The following is a 19,380-nucleotide window of genomic DNA, read 5'->3' as shown; positions in this document are numbered from 1 at the left end:
TAATATAATTTAAAAGAATGTAATCTTTATAATATTATTTTTAAAAAATTTAATTTTATAATATTATTTTTTTAAAAATTTAGTCTATGTATATTCTGATTGAATTAAAAATTTTAAAAAATAATATTATAAAGATTAAATTTTTTTAAATGATACTAAAAAAATTAAAATTTTAAAAATAAAAAAATACAAAATATAGGTCACATTTTGGCCTTTGCGATTCATTCTCCTTAAATCCATAAACTTTGGCCACCGATGCAAGGATAATCCTGTAATTTCAAGCTTTTCGGCCAAATACTTGCTCAGTTGAGCCTCGAATTCTCAATCCGTTTTCAATCCCTCGGTCTCACTCTGTTTCTAAACTTCCGAAGAATAAGAGAAGAAAAGGCTAGCCTGTAATCTCTACAAAAACCGATGGGCAAAAAGGTAAAATGGAGCTGGACCTACGCATTAATTGGCGCAGCCTCCGCCACAGCAGCGACTGCTCTCCTCCGTGCGAAACCCAAAGACCCAACTTTCCACCTTATCTCCATCAACCTCACTTCCTTCAAGCTCAACCTTACCCACATCGAAGCCGAGCTAATCCTTACCGTCCACGTCACCAACCCTAATATCGCGCCCATCCATTACTCTTCCACCACCATGTCCATCTTCTACGAAGGGTCGTTACTCGGGGAGGCAGAGGTCAAAGCCGGATCGCAGCCGGCCCGGTCTTGCCAGGTGCTGAAGCTGCCGACACGGTTGGATGGGGTGGAGTTGGCTCACCACGCTGGGAAGTTTTTTGCTGACGTGGCGACAAGAGAGATGGTGCTTGAAGCTAAGGTGGATATTGGCGGTACGGCTAAGGTGTTGTGGTGGGACCATAGGTTTAAAGTCCACGTGGATAGTCATGTTACCGTTGATCCTGTTTTTCTTGATGTGATTGATCAGGAAAACAAATCCCAATTGGAGATTTTCCCAGCTTGATAATTATATTATATAATGTGTACCACTATAATTTTACGTTTAATTTATGGTAATCGTTTTGACTATCAAGTTAGAGCATAGATGTTTTAATTACTCCTTTCAATTCAATAATAATGCACAAACTTTTTTTCTTTTTATAAACGAAATTCAAGGTTAGAAAGTATTGAAAATAGAATTTTCCTATGTTATTGATCGAAACTCGACCGACGTCATGTCTTAAATCTCAAATTTTTGAATCAAATTTAAATTTTATTTGTTTTAAAATAATTAATTTTAAAAAAATATTTTTATTTTTATCAAATAAAAACTTTAACAATTGAGCTAGTTATGTTAGAATGTAAGATTTAAATGTAGGTTTTTTTATGAAATTTGTAAAATCTTTTAATGAAAATATTTAATAAAATTTTAACTAAAAATTAATATATATTTTTTACAGTTATCCCTTATATAATAAATTTAATATTTTTTATAGGTATAATAACAATATTATTTGGGGCATATATATATTATATATATAAATTACTTAAAATATCATTTATGTTTCAAGTTTTATGGATATTTATTTAATAATAAATTTTTGTCAGGATTTTTAATATAAATATTTATTTAAAAATATATATAAATTATTAATTTTGTTCAAAACTTACACACTTAATTTTTATTTAATTTGTCAATTTAAATTTTATTTAATATTTTAATAAAAAAGTTCATTAACTTCACTTATAAGCTTAATAACACGGCTAAAGTAACTTTTGTGGGTTTTCGGATTTAACCCGTTGGACTGGTGTATTGCTCTTCTTCTGCTTTACTTTGCTACACTGCTCAGTAGCTGTGTTTGAGAATTGAGATAGAAGAAGAATCAAGCAAAGCATAATAATAAAAAGAAGGAAATGGAGAAAGGAAAGAGACAAGTCGTTGTTTCAGCTTTGCAATTCGCTTGCACCGATGACGTCCCCACCAATCTCGCCACTGCCGAAAGGTTGTTCTTTTCACTCCTTTTTTTCGTCTCGTTTCTGATTTCTTTCGATTTTTTGGGTTGTCTCTTCCTGTTAATTTGGAATTCTAGATTAAACCCAGATGTTGGATTTACTTTGATACTCTTGGAATCTGTTAACTTGATTTTCAGATACGATAGTTTTATGGGTTGTTTTTTTTTTAATTATTCTTTTAATCAATTGTGATGATTCTTGGACCCTTCATTTTCTTGATTATATGAGCATGCAAATTGGTTGCTTGATTCTTATATTATATGAGAATGAGACTATCTAAATATGTGGTGAAGAACCAATAAAAAAAGGGTGATATAGAAACTACTCATTGTTATCCACTCTTTTCAAGTTTAATTTGCTTCATTAAACTGTTCAGGTTTGAAAATTGTTGGGGGTAAGCTAAATTTTTTGCCTTCTTGGTCTTTTTCCAGCATAGCCACCCTTGCTTTCATCCTAGCAACAGTGAATGCCTGAATTTATTTATACGTATAAGGCTGTAAGCACACAGCACTGGTGGAAAAACTCTATTGAATTGCATTTTCATCTTCTTGGCTTGAAGGTGAATTTCATTTTGGTATCTGTTTTCTGATAGGTTTTTTTTTTTTTTTAGTTTGATGGGACATTTTACTTTAGCTCTTTATATTTCTTCAGCACATTTTTAATATTTGGAATTCTTAATCTATAAATCTTATTTTGGTCTTACATAGCAAGAACTATTATGATTTTTAATTCTACATGCTCCTAGCTGGTGTCCCATCTTCTCCTAGGATACATGTCCCTTTTTCCTTATTGTTGTGTTTGACCCTTTTCATTTTTGAATTTTGAACTCGATCCAAGAAAACCATTAGACAGATCTTGATGCTTATTTTGCTCACCAAATTGAAAAAAACAGGGTTCTAGGTCTTGTGGTAATTGGTATGGTATTTACAAAATCTTGAATGCATCAATTGTTTGCATATTCTTATCCCATTATAGATTGTCTCCTTCCACATTTTTAACACGCAGTGCATGTGTGCATGTCCACTGCTGCTTTTTTTGAAGTATATGCATGAGGTACTTGTGCATCTTTCACATCTTGATGCCATTAAAGAGAGAGCTTTATTCACATGGTATCTCTGCAATAGCTTTCAATGTCTTAATGTTTAGGAATTTGTTTGCTCGGAGTTTCGAAACTTTTTTGTTAAATCATACTGATATTTAAATGGTCTGCCATGGGATGTGAAAATTTGAAGTGCATTTATCTGACTTTCATCTTTAGATAAGTCATGCTTGTGATTAGGTTGTTTTTTTTGCCCCTTCTTTGGTTCAAATTAGTGTTTTGCGAGTGGTACCATTTGATGGCGATGGAGCAAAGATAGATTGATGTATATCAAAAAAGGGATAGGATTAGAGATGGATGTGTTTGTGAAAAGTTAGGAGTGGTGGGTGGTGCTAATTGATGATAAAGAGGGAGAAAAATAGTACATTTAAGGTAGTTCAGACATGTCAGGCAAAGGCCTATAAGTTTCCAATAAGAACAGTAACTTAGTGGAGGATGCCATGTAAATGGGGAGGGAAAGACCAAAGAAGACCTGGATGATAAATAAAAAGGATTTTTTTACTAGCGTATTAACAATATGGTTCTAAATGGAGCATAATGATACCGTATGATTCATGTAGCTGACATCATGTAGTTGGAAATGGCTTGTTTTGTTGTGGTTATCTTATTCTTTTGTGTAGTATACTCTACTTTCACTCTCAAATTTATTATGATATTTTCTTCACTTTCCCATGCTTTGCCTCTCAAGGCATAATTTCCAACCTTCTCTTTTGGCTGTTGCATTAGTAACCTAAAATGACTCTCTGCAATACAGGCTGGTTAGGGCTGCTCATGGAAAGGGAGCAAATATCATTCTTATTCAGGTATATGCTCTTGAAATTTATAAAATTTTGCACTCATAATGTGTTAAGTTTTTTCTAACAAATGATGTCATTTTTTTTGGCAAGTGTTTCAATTATGCTATGTCTTATAAATGCATTTTTTATGCTACACCAACTTTACTTTGCTTTTTTTTATGCATTTTGTATGGCGGCTGGACTTGTGTACCACTCCTTAACTGTGACACATGTCCATCACGCAAATGCTGGAAAATATGCATGAACAATTAAATAAAGAATGGCATACATGCCATACTTAAAAATGATGAGTGGCTGTAAAAGAAATTAATCTGGAAAAAAAATGGAAGGAAAATTCATATCTCTGAGAGGTAGAAACATCAAATGAACCAGAAAACAGGTTGTGATGTTAAACTAAGATTAAGATAAACAGACTTTATTCACAGTACTGTTTTTGATAAATAACAAAATAAACTATATTAGACTATCTTCCCTAGAAAACTGATGCAGACAAGGATTTTGAAATTATGCTAGGAAAACAGTTTATAATAACTTAATGCTACAACTTTATATTCTTTCGTAGTGAATGGAAAATAACTCCTTAATGATATAGCTGTTGTGAAATCCAGCTTTCTAAAATGGAAAAAAAAGAAATGGCTCTAATTTTAATGTCAACCCAGAATTTTCTCTCATTTGCTCTAATACATTTGCAATTTTGTCAGCTTACTATAATTGGTGGTACAATAGAAGTATGCTAATCTGATTGATTCAATTTTTTCTACTGAAAAATTCCTTAGTTTTATATTTGTTTACCTGCCATTCTTATGTCTTTACCTGTCTTCAGGAACTATTTGAGGGTTATTCCTTAGTTTTATATTTGTTTACCTGCCATTCTTATGTCTTTACCTGTCTTCAGGAACTATTTGAGGGTTATTACTTTTGTCAAGCACAAAGGGAGGATTTCTTTCAGCGAGCTAAGCCTTATCAGGATCACCCTACCATTCAGAGGTAAAATTATTGCATGCTGATTGGCTTCTAAATTTAAGTTGATTGGTTGTATCTGTTCCTTGTTTTCTCTTATAAGAAGAACTAAACTGGCCTTGACATCCAGCTTCTAATCATTTACTCAATTGGACTTGTTTTTGTCTACATGCATACTTTCAGGATGCAGGAACTTGCAAAAGAATTGGGTGTGGTAATACCAGTTAGCTTCTTCGAAGAGGCAAACAATGCCCATTTCAATTCTGTAGCTATCATTGATGCTGATGGGTCTGATCTTGGACTCTACAGGAAATCTCATATCCCCGATGGACCAGGTCTGTAGAAAAGTGAATGCTTCCTAGCTTCAATATGATATAATTCATATTTATTTTGAATATCAACATTAAGTTTCCTCTCCTCTCTTTCAGGATACCAGGAAAAGTTCTACTTTAATCCAGGAGATACAGGCTTTAAGGTTGGTGCTTAGTGAAATCTCAGTTTAATTGATACTAACAGGTTTTAGTAACTTTGAGTTTTCTATCGATCTTTCTTGATTAGTTAACTTTTGGATGCCATTGGTAACAGGTGTTCCAGACTAAATTTGCTAAGATTGGCATTGGTAAGAGCATCTTGTCCTTTCCCTTTTAGACAATGCTACGTTTCTGCTTAATTATAATTGGTTGTGAAGCTTGCAGATTTATTAAAAAATATTTCATTTGTCAATTGAATGAATCAAAGTATGGTGATATAAGAATGTGTTGGCCACATGAATTAATTGCAGAAATGTGTGTTTATTTTGTCAATTTACCTGTAAAAGAAAGATGTGGAAGATGACATAAAGCAATTGCTTGATTTGCATGTCAGCGATATGTTGGGATCAGTGGTTTCCAGAGGCAGCCCGTGCTATGGTTTTGCAAGGTGCTGAGATATTGTTTTACCCTACTGCTATTGGCTCTGAACCACAAGATGAAGGACTTGATTCTTGTGATCATTGGCGGCGAGTGATGCAAGGGCATGCTGGGGCAAATGTGGTAAGTTAGAAGACTGGTGGACAAACACTTTTGTTTCAATATTATAATTGCTTTGAGGTTAAATTTTGTTGGATAGAGACACTATGTTTCTGGCGATTGTAACTGAGGGCTTAATCATCATGATTATTCTTTTGTTGTGAAATTTAGAGAGAAACTGCTAGCATGCAAAGGGTTAATGGGTATTGTGTTTATTTAGGTACCTCTTGTAGCTTCAAACCGCACTGGGAAGGAAATAATTGAGACGGAGCATGGAAATAGTGAGATTACGTTCTATGGGAATTCCTTTATAGCAGGTATGAATTTGATGATTCTTTTCTTTCTTTTTGGTACGAAGGAGTCCCCAGCCTCGGGCCTCCATATTCATATTCATATTCGTCTACTTTACCTGTCTGAAATAAGTGTAAATATCAATATTTTGATACCAGGACCAACTGGGGAACTTGTTGCTGCTGCTAATGACAAAGAGGAAGCAGTTCTTATTGCACAATTTGATCTTGATAAAATCAAATCCAAGAGAAGTAGCTGGGGCGTGTTTCGCAATCGACGCCCTGATTTATACAAGGTGCTTCTGACATTAGATGGCAGCAAGCCATCATCATGATTGAGATCCCCCGTTCTTATCACTCTGTCGTTGTATAAGGGACAATCAGTGAGAGTTCCTTTCACAGCCATGTCTCATTTTAAGAGTGGAAAGAACACAATATGATGAAATTTCAGTAGTTCATGCTTAGTTCGTTTACACATTATTTTCTTCTTCTTCCCTGTACCTCCCCCTCGGCTAGAACATCGCCGCCTCACCTGGCAAGGGCAGAAATCGGACCCTTTCTTTGTTTAGCAAAGCAGCAATATCAGGATATTGGTTAGTTACTGGTGGTCCCGAGCTATCCATTAGAGGATACGAACATGTAAGGTTTGCCTAGTGGACCATTTATTGTAGCGTCGAAGTGGATCTCATGAATCCTCAAATTCTGTCTGCTGGTCATTCATCAAAGATAAAACGTGTACATTGAGATTGTTCTCAAATTTATCATCTTTCCGGAAACGATGTGACATATCATTGTTTTATAATAATTCAAGTTCATATATGCTAGTTGGATAGATTATAATTATGGGTTCATTTCAACTTCAGCTTCGATAAAACTATGGACTTGAGGTTTGAGTGTGATTATGGAAATATTTTCCATGATGCTTAAATCCATTCTAATCCAATAAATTCCACTTTAACATCATAACATGGCTTCATAAACAACTTATCAAGCCTTATATCCAACATTCAAACAAGTCTCATGATACTCTTTGGTTAGTTCTATTGTTATTTTATTTCTTTACTTGGTTTACAAGAAACTCGAAATTTAAACTATTTTTCTTTATTTCTTTTATCACTTACGAACATCATAGCAACAAAATTTAAAAAAAAAGTAAAGAAAGTTTTTAGGTCAATATATGATAACAATATAATTTCATATCGAGATATTGTGAGATTTATTATAATATATAAAAATTTGAATTTATATTAATTAAATATTTTTTTATAAGATAAAATTTTTAAAATTTTAAATTAAAACGGATAAAATTAAATATTTGTCTCTTACGTAATATTATCCTTAGGTTTCATTGAATATCCATAACTATATTTGTTTTTTCACTTTCTTGAAACCTTCTTTTTGAGATGGAATTATGATTATATATCATGAAAAGATTTTATCTCAACCGATACCGTAGAGATCTATAAATTACATGACAATTACGATGAAAATGCACGTTCTTTCCAGATGAACCCTATTCAAGGATGGGCAAGACTCTCTTCTTCGAGCATGATCAGTTGATAATGCCCCTACTTTTGGTACTAATCCAAAGAAAAAAAATCTTGGATCATACATAATGATATTTATCTTACATGTCTTGTTATTGTTATGATTACAACAATAACTTTTAAGGCTTGGGTCGACATGTATGCATGGCTTGCTTCATTGCCATGTTTCTGGTCGATAAAATCCTTTGTTTTTGGTCCAGAGAAGCCATGCAGCTCTCTCTAATTTGATTTTTTTTGTACTTCTTAAAATCATGCATAGCAGAGCAGTTTCGATGTTATATTTAATGGGCTTTCATAAAAGAAGTACAAAAGAATCCCTTGTGGACCAGAATCTGAAAATTTTGGGGCAATCAAACTTGAATTATTTAAGGTTTGAGTCAGCTAATTGTTATGTTCTCCTTTCATTTTCCCTCCTGGTTAAGTGGGCACATACTTGTCACACTCTTCACCTTTCTTCTAGGCCTCATCCATTATATGCATATATATATATATATATATTATATCTATATATCTATATATATATATATATGACAAATTATCATATATATTATTAACAGTAGAGTCTTTTTAATTTTATAAACGTGATTAAAATAATGACACATATTTTATATATTTTAAAAAAAACATATATTATTATTTTAATATCATTTATGAAATTAAAAAATTATATTGTTAGTGTATAAAATATATATATATATATATTCTTTTATGAAGTAATGCATCACTGTTTGTTGCGCACACTTCAAAACTTAGATTTGAGTATGAGAATATGATCCCCCAATAATGTAGACAAGGATTTGAAATTGCCAACCACACTTAATGTGACTCGATTAAATCTATAAACACCTCTATCCACGATGAAACTCGCTTTTATTGTAGTTCAAACTCCACCCAAAATTTGAATTGAAAATGACCTAAAATAATTGTAGATAGACGAATCTTATCCGAGTAGCATTGCTTAGGTTTTGTGAGATTACAATAGTAAATTAATCAAGTCATTACAAGTGTTAAAAAGAATGACAAACTTAAGGGGGTAGTTTCACGATTCACATGTCAAAGGTAGAGAGATTAAGATGACTAAGGTCTTTGTGTCACATGAACATTCATATGTACAGCTCCACCTGCTACCCCTCACAATCTCAAGTTATAATTAAGGGCACATGGCCCTGGTTGACTTCTAATTTTTGTTGAATTTTTACTTTGCAAATTGATTACTAATTACTAATATAATGATTTTTCTTCTTTTGGGATTTTTAACACTAAATTTTACTATATTATTAATTAGTTCATTTCATTAAATTTCATCACTATATTTTTAATTTTTAAGACAAAAATAATGAAATTATTGAAAAATAAAATATTTTAATTACTTTCTTTTTATTCGAAAATCAATGGAATTAAAAGTAAAATGATAAAGTTCATCCATTTTAAATTTGAATTTAATTATTTTTCTTTTTTCCTTTGTAATTACATTAATGAATTCATTTTTTTCACAAGAAGGAATTTCAGTGAATAAATGTTGTATTTAATTAACTAATTAGCCTGTTGGGAACATCAGCCTTACGAATCTTGAAATGCCCAAAATTATGGTTTTATTTCTTCATAATTTAAAGTTCCTCAATTTGCTTCTAACATTCTTAATTAACGAATGATTTATAAAAAAAATTATAGCTTCAAACAGCATGATTTATTGAGTGTTGTACGGTTCTAAATTGTAAAGCCAAATCTTACTTTGAGGGATCATACAAAGCTAATTATAATGAGTGAATTATTGAAAAAAAAGTCAGATTTTGCACATAGGAAAATGAATTTGAACTTGTCTTTCTTTCTTTTCTTTTTTTTTTTTATAAATGAATATGAACTTGTCACATCAGGAAATTTGCAGTTTCCTTTGGAATCTTTGAATTTTCTTTAGTGAACATGATTCGAGCTATAGAACTTTAGGGATGCCACTGTAATAAATGCTTGATAGCAGCATAAAATAACAGGATCATCTTTGTATGTAAAAAATCTTTTATGTACCCAAAAAAATGAAAAGAAAATTCAAATGCTTGGTAGCATTAACAATTTAGCATGCTTATTTTCTGAATTAAATTGCTTTAGTCCACAATTAGGTCAAGACTCCTATGATCTTCCGATATAGTGATAAAATATAAAAATAATATAAATAAAATAATAATAATATTATAATTTAAAATTTTAATAAAAATCGTAAATAAATTTAATAAAATTAAAAATATATATTTTATATTTTTTTATCAATATAAATTATAATATATAATTTTTATATAAAATATAATATAAATATATAAATTATTAATATTTTACACTATACGAATAAACTAACGAACCAAAGTTACCTATAGCTTTGTGCCTATACAAAGAAAAGGCCAAATTCCATACCGGTAATTAAACAGTCTGGCCTCTAAGATGCTGTAAGTATGAAAAAATTTTATTAAGTTTCAAAACAATAAAAAAAAAAACAAAATTAGTACAAGATATCAAGTAAATTAAAGTTCTCTAGTTATTAATTTGTAATACACTAGAGGGCTAAGATACACAAGGAAAATATTGTTTCTTTTTTTTTTTTTCTTTCATTTTCTAATATACGCATGAAAATCTAGATAAACCTTGACTTCTAGCTTGTCTCATATTGCAACTTGGCTAAATGAAAACTTCATTTTCTGATTGTAATTATCAGACTTGCCTTTTATCTTTGCCCTAATCAATGCCATCATTGATCAATCCTTCTTCTAGATCTTCTACTTGATCCTCTTCCTCCTCAAATTCTTCCTCTTCCAAGATTTCATCATTTGGCTGCACAAAGTGCAGCTTCAAGCGCCCATCTTCCCTACATGCATGCAAGAATTCTTGTGCAGGGATTCTTACCACTTTGAGAACAAACCTGCCATCTTGCCTGTAAGACTTGAAGCAAACCCAAGGTTTTCCACTCTTCCCAATACAAGAAATTGGTGGTGGAAATGCTCCTAGACTACTACTTGATCTTGACCTCCTGAATTTGCAATACAAATTCTGATCTGTTGTTGTATGCTCTGTAGTATTAATACTACTTGCTTTCTTCTCTTTGCTTTGCCAGTCTTCTTTCATCTCATTTTTCATGCCCTCAACATCATAAGAGCTCTCGAAACCAAGCCCTTCAGTGCATAGCTGCAGGCTCTCAGAGTTCAATGAAAAACTTTCGCTCTTCCTGTGGCAATACTTGATAATCTTTGGGGTGCTTGAAAAAAACTCTGGCGGTGATGAACTTCTATTGCTTTCATCATTTTCATGGAAAGTATCATTCCTGGAGAGCTTGAATGTACTCTTTTGAGGATTCAATGAAAATGGTGAAACAGAAAAGGAAGAGGCTGAGGATGATTGGAAATCTTCCTTGAAATGAAGTTTACTAAAGATTTCAGTGAAAGAAGATGGCTCAATAGGTTTAATAGCAGGCTTGATTTGGTTCCATGAAGAGAGGGATTCAAGCAGAGTTGAGTTTTCTGGTAATGGGTTTTCAAAGATATGTTGAAGGCTTCCACAGGCAGCCATGGCTTGGCTCTCCAGTATTCTCTTTTGAGTGTTTGAGAGATGATACTTAAAGAGAAAAAAGAGAGCAAGCAAGCAAGAAGCAAGGAAATATAAAGAGATCTAACTTCTCCTTTGAGGGTTAGAGTAAAGAGGGAGAGGGAGAGGTAGAGAGAAAAGAAACACGAGATTTGGCATGGGTTGAAAAAATCAAAGGCTATTAATTTGGGGAAGCTTTTTGATTTGGGTACCTCTTCTAGTGGAGTGGAATACGGATGCATGGGTGGTTAAGAGGGTTGGCTCAATTTGGTGGCCATTGTTGTTTTCTAAAATTTTAATTACTTTATCAACGTTTTTTAATTCGAATGATAAAAAATTTAATTTAATTGAAGTAAAATTTTAATTTTGAATCTTATAAATAAAAATAATAATTTTGAAAAAATTTATTTTTTTATGTGATTTAATTCGATTTAATTTTAAATTAATCAAAATTTAAAATGATTATTAAATCTCAAACAAAAATTTTTTTTTTATTACTTGTTATATTTAATTAAAATTTCATGAATGTTAAGTTTTTCACTCTACTAGCTATTTTTAGTATGATTTGACACATAATTTTTATTATTTATTTCATTTTTCTATTTATAGTACTATGCAAGAACGAGGGGTTCAAGGTTAAAACTTAATGGCAAAGCAGAGGAATTCATGATTCTAACAAGGCTCTAGACCAAATGAAACGAAGCTATACTGGCAAACTTAGCAGGACAAAACATATATTTTTCATTTGTTCCATTACAATCAACGCCACCCCAAATTTTTTCCAAAGCTTGAAATTACGTTTACCAATCACAACAAGCCATGTCATAGCAATACTGTGCTTCGAATGTAGCCATATGGTGGTGTCCAGGATGTACCGATGCGATTTTTAGGACAATTTGTTCTCCGCATCTTCCCGTCATCTTTACATTTTCCACACGGGAACAAGTTTTTCTATATCTGTAGGATTCACGAAATTTTAAATTTTAAAAAAATATATGATTTTTAAAATAATATAATGTTTAATTTTTATTTTAAAGATATTTTATTTTTAAATTCATTCATTTAATTAAAAATTTTACATATATTATTTTTTATATAATTATTATAATTTTTTTAACATATGTAAAGAAAATTTTTATTTTATTTTATTAAAAATAATTTTTAAATAATAAATTATACTTTTTGTAATAAATTAATATTCAAATGTTTTATTAAATTATTATTTTTATTTATAAAATATTATCAATTTAAAATTATGATTCTTTAATTAAAAAATAAAAATATTATTTTTATTTAAGACATTTACGTATAAAAAATACTTTAAATAAAAAAACTAAAAAATCATTTAAGACATTTTATGTATAAAAAGTCTAAAATAATTATTTTAATTTTTTATACATGAATTATTTAAATTATGTATTTTAAATTTTTTTTATAAAATAATTATTTAAGATATTTCTATAAAAAAACGTTTTAAATAATTTTTTTATTTTTATACTCTTTTAATTAAAAAATAAAATAATTATTTAAAATATTTTTATACAAAAAAACTTTAAATAATCATTTTATTTTTACGCTTCGAGGGTGAATACAACAAAACCAATCAACTCTTGGGAAGTATTCCTGATATTTTATGGAAAAGAAAGGGCATTTTTATTTGTATTTGGACTTTAAGGCTGATGTGCGGTGGGATCTCATATAATCATTAACAAATCATTTTCAAAGTACATCATGTAAATGCCATTTATCTATATATATCATATGTTAGTGTCCAATTAAGTCGATTGAAATTTTATACAATTTTAAAATTTTATAATCATAATTACAACAAAATAAAAAATAATAAAATTATATAAATATAATAAACAATGAATATCTAAAATTGATGACATATTCTGAATGATATCATTATTAATAAGTAAATTTGTTATATTAGTATATTATAATATATAATATGATAATAATTAAAATTTATAAAATTAATCTAAGTTTTTCTTTAAAACACCTAAATATAATAAAGATCCTTTTTTGGATGCTAGATGGCATATTGTCCCCCAAACAAACTCTTCTGTTTCTTTCAGTAATTTCCTCTTCCTTGCACTTTTATTGCTCAAAAATTGAAAGGATAGGAACACCATTTGAACCTCAATACGGTAGATTTTTTCTTTTTCTAACGCCGATTAATACATTTTTTTCCCATTATGTTTAAACAAATATGAACCAAAATATATATATATATATATATATATATATATGAAATACCCTTTTCAGGAGAATGTGATTAAACTAGCCTAGCTTTGATCAACTTTCGAATGCCAGTCTGATGTCACGAAATGGCAGCAAATCATCTGGTAGTGATGATTGATTGTATGTCTGCTGTCACGCTTTCCAAGATCAAGATACTGCAATTTCGTGAAGTTCACGTAAGATTATTTTAAATGTTTTTTAATCTAAATATATTAAATAATGAATTATTTAAAATATTTTTCATGTCAAATCATTTAAATAATAAATTATTTAAAATATTTTTTTATATAATCAATTAAAATATCCAAAAAAAAATTTTTAATAATAAAAACTTACAATTAAATTACTTTCAAATATATATTTTAAAATAATAACGATTATTTTATAAATTTTTATTTATATCAAATTTAAAAATAACATAAATTTTTTTAAAAATTTTAAAATACAACAAGAAAATGTGTGTTTTCGTTTCTAAAATTTTAAGTATTATTAAAAAAATCTATTATTTTTCTTATAATTGAATTATCTTAAATAAAATGTGAAAATTAAATATTTATCATCAAGATTTTAGAAAATTTTTTTTGAATTCTCTATAACTAAACACTTTTTTAGGATATATTTTAAATGCACGATGACATTGGCTTAAACTCCATTTGAATAAGTGGTGAAAACAATTTAGGTAAGATTAATAATACTAATAAAAATTATTATAATTGTAATTGAAAAAAAAATTTAATTAAAAATTTATACTGAATAGATCTTATTAAAATTGATATTTAAATTTAAGTGATGATATAATAAACTTAATCACATCACATTGGAGATACGATAAAATCGAAATCTAGATTTAATGAGATTAAAAAACAGTTATTTAATAAAATTAGGTTTAATTAAAATTAACAATAAAAATATGAATTTAAATATAAATTTAATGATCGTTATTGAATATAACAATTAATTTTATCATAAAAAAATAGAAATAATCGATTATTGTAATGATAAGGCGAAAACTCTTAATTTTGAGATTATTTCTTTACTTTTAAGTAGATTTTACATATGGCTAAGTTCGGGGCATGTTATCTATAGACATAAAATGTAAGTATAATTTTCGGAGAAAGACAATTGAAATTCGACTTTCTTTGTTTTTTAAATGAGGTTAAGCCATTGGTTAGAGGATTTAAAGTCTTACCTGCCGGTTCCACCACAACCCTGCTAGTATATTTCATATTTATCAGTTCCCAGAAATATTGAAGCTTACCCTAATCACTACAATTGATATTCATCGTTACCCTCCATTTTAATTTTTAGTATCTTTTGGGAGAGTTTGGGATTTTAGCATCATGGCACTACAAAGTGATCCAGCAACCTGGATTATTAGGTAAGAGAGTGCGCCACAGCCAAGTGGACATTTTCAGCTTTTATGTTCATATAATTTTCGTTGCCACCAGCACATGGAATATTCTGAACGATCCCTGTCACATGTCTGCTCCTTTTCTTCAGAACATGATTGGCTGCCATTCTTCATTTTCGATGGCCTGTCCTTGTGTACACTAGCGAATCATCAATAAGATCACCTCTGAAAGTATCTGTCATTGTAGTAAACAAAGTTGCCTCAGTCGTGTGAGCTTCTTTTGCCAGTGCGCATCAAACTTTAGTTTTGTCTCTATTTTGTGGTCCATCAGCTTTGATGAGTGCATCAAAACCTGAGAATATCAAAGTGAAGAAACTCATATTCTTCATGGGCAAAACTTGTGTAGAATATTAATGTAAAAAAGCTTCATGCCACCGAAGTTGGTCAGAACAAGGTAAACATTATTGGGTATCGAGATCAGTGAGGGACTGAGGAAAATGCAAAAAGTGAACGTCATGGGAATGACAGTGAAAGGGAGAAACCACGTCGATAGGATTAATTCTAAATGTTATAGTAGATAGCACCTTTCATGGAAGCAGAAATGTCAGGGTCATCAAATGCAATGGAGTATAGAACTGTCATCCATGATGTTATAGAAGGTTAAGCAAAACACTCATCACACCGACAATTCACAGATTTTTCTTCACAATTTCCACACTGAACAAACATGCACAGCAAACTGGTCAAAATATCAGTTGCTTTTGAATATCCTTCAACGCCATGCTTCGATACGTTATATCCTTGAATCTATACGGCTCAATTTGCTTATTGCTTTGGTCTACTCAACAGGGTTCGTTATCTGAAGTATGGATAGCTGCCCGCTAATTTTGTTGGGAGCCTTCTTGAGACTTGAACTACTTGATTGACCAATATTATTCTTTCTAGCATTAATTAAAGTACCAGGATAGTTAGCTACAATGGCATCTGTTTCACTGCTGATGGTTTCAATCAGAGCTGGAGTCTCATCAGAGATTAGCTTATGGACAGAGGGTATCAGACAGTGATCTTCTTCATCTGTTATCTCATTGTTTTGACTATAATTCCAGAAACTTTCTCTTAAAGGTTCTTCAGCAATAAATGCCAGCTCTTCCTCTTCATTATCTTTTTCAGAATCTTGAATGCAGGAGAGTGAAGGGCTCTGTTCTCCATTCTCATCGAAAGGCTCCAGACGGGATGCCAGAGTAGGCTTTACCATGCACTGAATCCTCTCTTTCTCGCCGGGTCCTTAAGATAAGTGTCTTGAGAAAGTTCATCACTAGGACTGCATACATAAGTGCAGTCAAAGGATCTGCCATCTGCAACATAAGAGCTTCAACCAACAATCAACCCAATTTGCAATAAAAAATTTCTCAAATATTTGAATAGATGAGATGGGCAAGATAATTAATAACCCTTCTGATTGACTTCTCACTCAGTGGTAAGAAAAGTGAAGATGACCAAGAGAGGTGAGATGAAAGGGACTATCATTGAATTCAGAAATCTAGTGAAATAGACATGTGAAATTCCTAGAAACTCACCTGAGTCATGTTTGGAGCAAAAGCCATAGCTATATTGTGTGCATTCATCTTGTTTAGATGTTCTTGGTGGACAACAATGCCACGAGATTGCTTGCCTAATCCAGTGGAACAGATTGTTAAAAAAGTGGCAGCTTGACCTTTGTTAAAAAAAATGTTCATGGATGGAAATGTGTTTATGGATTGGGCTGAAAGTAAATTTAATTTTAATTTATTATTAAATAGTAAAAATATATTTATATAATATTTTTATATTTTTAAAATGAAATTAAACAAAAAAAATTATTTAATAATGAAATAATATAACAAGCCCACCGGATCAAGCCCGAATTTAAGAAATCTTATTTAAGCTTTAACCCAAATCGAGCCAACTTACAAACTTGGCGAACCACCCGACCCGGATCAAGTTTAGTCGAGTGCGTGTGTTCAAGCGCGACTGATGTAGCGACTTTCCCTATCTGTCCTTAATCCTACATATTGCTTGACATTCTTCATCCCCCAAACCCCTAGCGGCTACCCTTCCTTCGGCCTCCCGAGGTCGCTGACTCTCTATTGAACCTATATGGTAAGCTTTACTCTTTTAACTTCTTCTTTGCTTCCATTTCTTGTTCTTTGAAGAAAATGTAGTAAAAGCTAAAGAAAATAAGAGAAAGGAGGAAAATTCTGAGAATTCTTCTGGTTTCGTTACTATTTTTCTTTACTAAAAATTAGGTTTTTCTTATGCCTATATGCTTTTTATTCGTTTTTCTTACATTTTCTCATTGACCTAATAAAGCATATGCTGAATAATTATTGCTTCCATTGTATTATTTCTTTATTTTTTATGCCGTTTAATTGTGGTGGAACGTTGTGTTCTATAATAATTTTAGTACTCTTTTAGCTTACTGGAATCATGGGATAATTCATTTTTAATCCTCAATTGTAATGCTTCAGTTGGTTTGATGATTTATTTTGCTTCGTGATGTTTCAAATGATAAGTTATTTATATTCCTAGTTGAATAGTTTTTTGATTCTTTGTTTTGTTTCCTTGTTTTGATTTTGGCAGGCGCCAAAGAAGGACAAGGCACCACCTCCGGCCTTAAAAGCCTGCCAAGTCTGGTGGAGGGAAGCAGAAGAAGAAGGTGGGGTTTTCAATTCTGTTTAGCGATTAAAGATGTAGAATTTTGTTAAAGATGTGTTTAGTTGATTAGTCTTATGTATCTGATATGAGCTTTTTTGTATGTTTTTATGGCAGAAATGGAGCAAGGGTAAGCAAAAGGAGAAGGTGAACAACATGGTTCTGTTTGACCAGGCAACATATGACAAACTTCTTTCCGAGGTTCCAAAGTACAAGCTTGTTACTCCTTCAATCCTGTCTGACAGATTGAGGGTATGCCATAGTTTGCCTCATTCTTTTAGCATTTTGTTTGGGATTATTTTTGTATTATTTTATTTTGAAGTATCAGAATCTAGACTGATGAAATTGGATATATCCAATTGTTTAACCTGTGAAGAATGCTAAATTATTTTAGTCCCTATTTTAAACTTAAGAGCTTGGTACATGGATATTGAAATGGATATTCACTGTTATAATACGAGAAACCTCCAATGTTTATGTTTTCTTCTGAGAACCTTTTCCATTTTATATGTTGATTGCTTTATAACTGTTTGTCATATGTTTCAAATTTTCTTCAGGCTTTAACATGGTAATTATTTTGGATAATTTGGAGTGTTTAACAGAATATTACTGCTCTAGCACAAGTGAAATTTGTCTCTTATTTCTGTTAACCTTGCATGGTGTTCTTTGTATATTAAACCTTAATTGTATAGAACAAGAGTATGTACTTTGACAATTAGGACTTCTCTTTTCCTCGTATTTGTCAGATTTGTACTTGTTACTTAAATCTGTTTTACCAAGAAGTATGTAGCATTCTTTTTATTTGTAATGCATTGTGGAGTTCGTAATTTCTTGCTCATCTTCTGATTGTGGAAGTACTTTTATTAATTTTGGCCTCTGAATGGTAACGTGGTTTTCTTACTTTGTTCATCATCATTGTCAGATCAATGGGTCATTGGCGCGTAGGGCAATTAAGGATTTGATGGCAAGAGGTTCCATGAGGATGATTTCTGCTCATGCCAGCCAACAGATATACACCAGAGCCACCAACACCTAGATGAGGGGAAAATGCATTATCAATCTGCCTTTGATGGTTGATAGGCTGTTTCTTTTTGTTAGGGAACTAGTTTCTTTTTGATGAACTGTTATTTTACATCTTTATTTCATCCTAAATACATTTTTGCTGTTAATTTAAAGAGATGTTTATTCTATCATTGAGTATTTACATGCATTAAATGAGTAAATCATGTCCGTTAAGCAAGAGAACGGCTGAATCAACCAAGATTGGCAGACTCCAACAACCAGGATTGTTAATGCTTTTTCTAACTATGATCTTTTTGTTGGTTGGGAAAGGAAATTATTGGAAAACGGAAAATGAAAACCTGAATTATTATTTTGTTTGGATGGGTTGAAAAGGGAGAGGGAAAGGAAAAATGAAATCTGGGGTTTGATTTTTTGATAATGTAATAAATAGAGTGATAAGAAAAAGGATAAAAGTTGTTTACTTTTTTTTATCATATCACTATTTTCTAACATTAACTGATAATTTTTTTTTAAATTCAAAAAATAAAGATAAGGAGCATCAAAGAAATTTCTATGTAAAATTCCTATCTTTTTGGCTTCCCATCTCATTTTAAGCATTTTATATATTTTTTTGGGTCTGGTTTTCGTACATTATTTTAATTATTTTTAATATAACCTATAGCAAATGTGTTAGTGTGCTATTTTTATTTTTTAGGATGATAATTGTGAAATTATTGATATCCAACTTCAAATCAGTTAAATGTAACATTTTAAAGATAATTATCCAATCAATTGAAATATCTTATTGATGACATGAAAAATAGTGTTAAAATAATGTAATTTCCTTCAAATTTGGGTTTCAAAGCAACT

The 19,380-nt window shown here is 30.9% G+C and overlaps 4 protein-coding genes and 1 pseudogene across 4 annotated transcripts; 3 read left to right on the top strand and 2 right to left on the bottom strand.

The window, feature by feature from the left end:
* The first annotated feature begins 233 nt into the window (after positions 1-233).
* Positions 234-1,031, top strand: LOC111304371 (uncharacterized). The gene has a single exon (XM_022900918.2). The coding sequence runs from the start codon at positions 415-417 to the stop codon at positions 964-966; it is 552 nt and encodes a 183-aa protein (XP_022756653.2). The 5' UTR covers positions 234-414; the 3' UTR covers positions 967-1,031.
* Positions 1,032-1,714: 683 nt separating this feature from the next.
* Positions 1,715-6,925, top strand: LOC111304370 (N-carbamoylputrescine amidase). The gene is made up of 9 exons (XM_089742679.1): positions 1,715-1,945; positions 3,809-3,857; positions 4,747-4,838; positions 4,995-5,146; positions 5,240-5,286; positions 5,397-5,430; positions 5,676-5,842; positions 6,039-6,135; positions 6,268-6,925. The coding sequence occupies exons 1-9, from the start codon at positions 1,857-1,859 to the stop codon at positions 6,441-6,443; spliced, it is 903 nt and encodes a 300-aa protein (XP_089598805.1). The 5' UTR covers positions 1,715-1,856; the 3' UTR covers positions 6,444-6,925.
* Positions 6,926-10,092: 3,167 nt separating this feature from the next.
* LOC149515234 (uncharacterized) lies at positions 10,093-11,462 on the bottom strand. The gene has a single exon (XM_089742456.1). It carries the CDS (start codon positions 11,202-11,204, stop codon positions 10,377-10,379), a length of 828 nt encoding a protein of 275 aa, XP_089598582.1. The 5' UTR covers positions 11,205-11,462; the 3' UTR covers positions 10,093-10,376.
* A 4,127-nt stretch (positions 11,463-15,589) lies between these two features.
* On the bottom strand, positions 15,590-16,553 carry LOC149515233 (rho GTPase-activating protein 1-like; annotated as a pseudogene).
* A 1,072-nt stretch (positions 16,554-17,625) lies between these two features.
* Positions 17,626-18,701, top strand: LOC111303812 (small ribosomal subunit protein eS25-like). Its single transcript, XM_089742678.1, has 2 exons — positions 17,626-17,760; positions 18,431-18,701. Exons 1-2 carry the CDS (start codon positions 17,665-17,667, stop codon positions 18,542-18,544), a joined length of 210 nt encoding a protein of 69 aa, XP_089598804.1. The 5' UTR covers positions 17,626-17,664; the 3' UTR covers positions 18,545-18,701.
* Positions 18,702-19,380: the final 679 nt, after the last annotated feature.

Source organism: Durio zibethinus, chromosome 13 (genome assembly GCF_047325235.1).
Source record: "Durio zibethinus cultivar Kanyao isolate XHJ-2024 chromosome 13, ASM4732523v1, whole genome shotgun sequence".
Lineage (NCBI taxonomy): Eukaryota > Viridiplantae > Streptophyta > Magnoliopsida > Malvales > Malvaceae > Durio > Durio zibethinus.
Note: the sequence above shows the minus strand (reverse complement) of the source record. Positions and strands in the feature narration are given on the sequence as shown.

What these genes read in the sequence shown, in the direction of transcription:
- LOC111304371 (XM_022900918.2), top strand. Translation starts at nt 415, where the DNA reads ATGGGCAAAAAGGTAAAATGGAGCTGGACCTACGCATTAATTGGCGCA.
- LOC111304370 (XM_089742679.1), top strand. Translation starts at nt 1,857, where the DNA reads ATGGAGAAAGGAAAGAGACAAGTCGTTGTTTCAGCTTTGCAATTCGCT. An exon ending in CAAATATCATTCTTATTCAG is followed by an intron (nt 3,858 to 4,746) that starts GTATATGCTCTT and finishes ACCTGTCTTCAG; the next exon opens with GAACTATTTGAGGGTTATTA. An exon ending in GGCATGCTGGGGCAAATGTG is followed by an intron (nt 5,843 to 6,038) that starts GTAAGTTAGAAG and finishes GTGTTTATTTAG; the next exon opens with GTACCTCTTGTAGCTTCAAA.
- LOC149515234 (XM_089742456.1), bottom strand. Translation starts at nt 11,204, where the DNA reads ATGGCTGCCTGTGGAAGCCTTCAACATATCTTTGAAAACCCATTACCA.
- LOC111303812 (XM_089742678.1), top strand. Translation starts at nt 17,665, where the DNA reads ATGGTTCTGTTTGACCAGGCAACATATGACAAACTTCTTTCCGAGGTT. An exon ending in TCCTGTCTGACAGATTGAGG is followed by an intron (nt 17,761 to 18,430) that starts GTATGCCATAGT and finishes CATCATTGTCAG; the next exon opens with ATCAATGGGTCATTGGCGCG.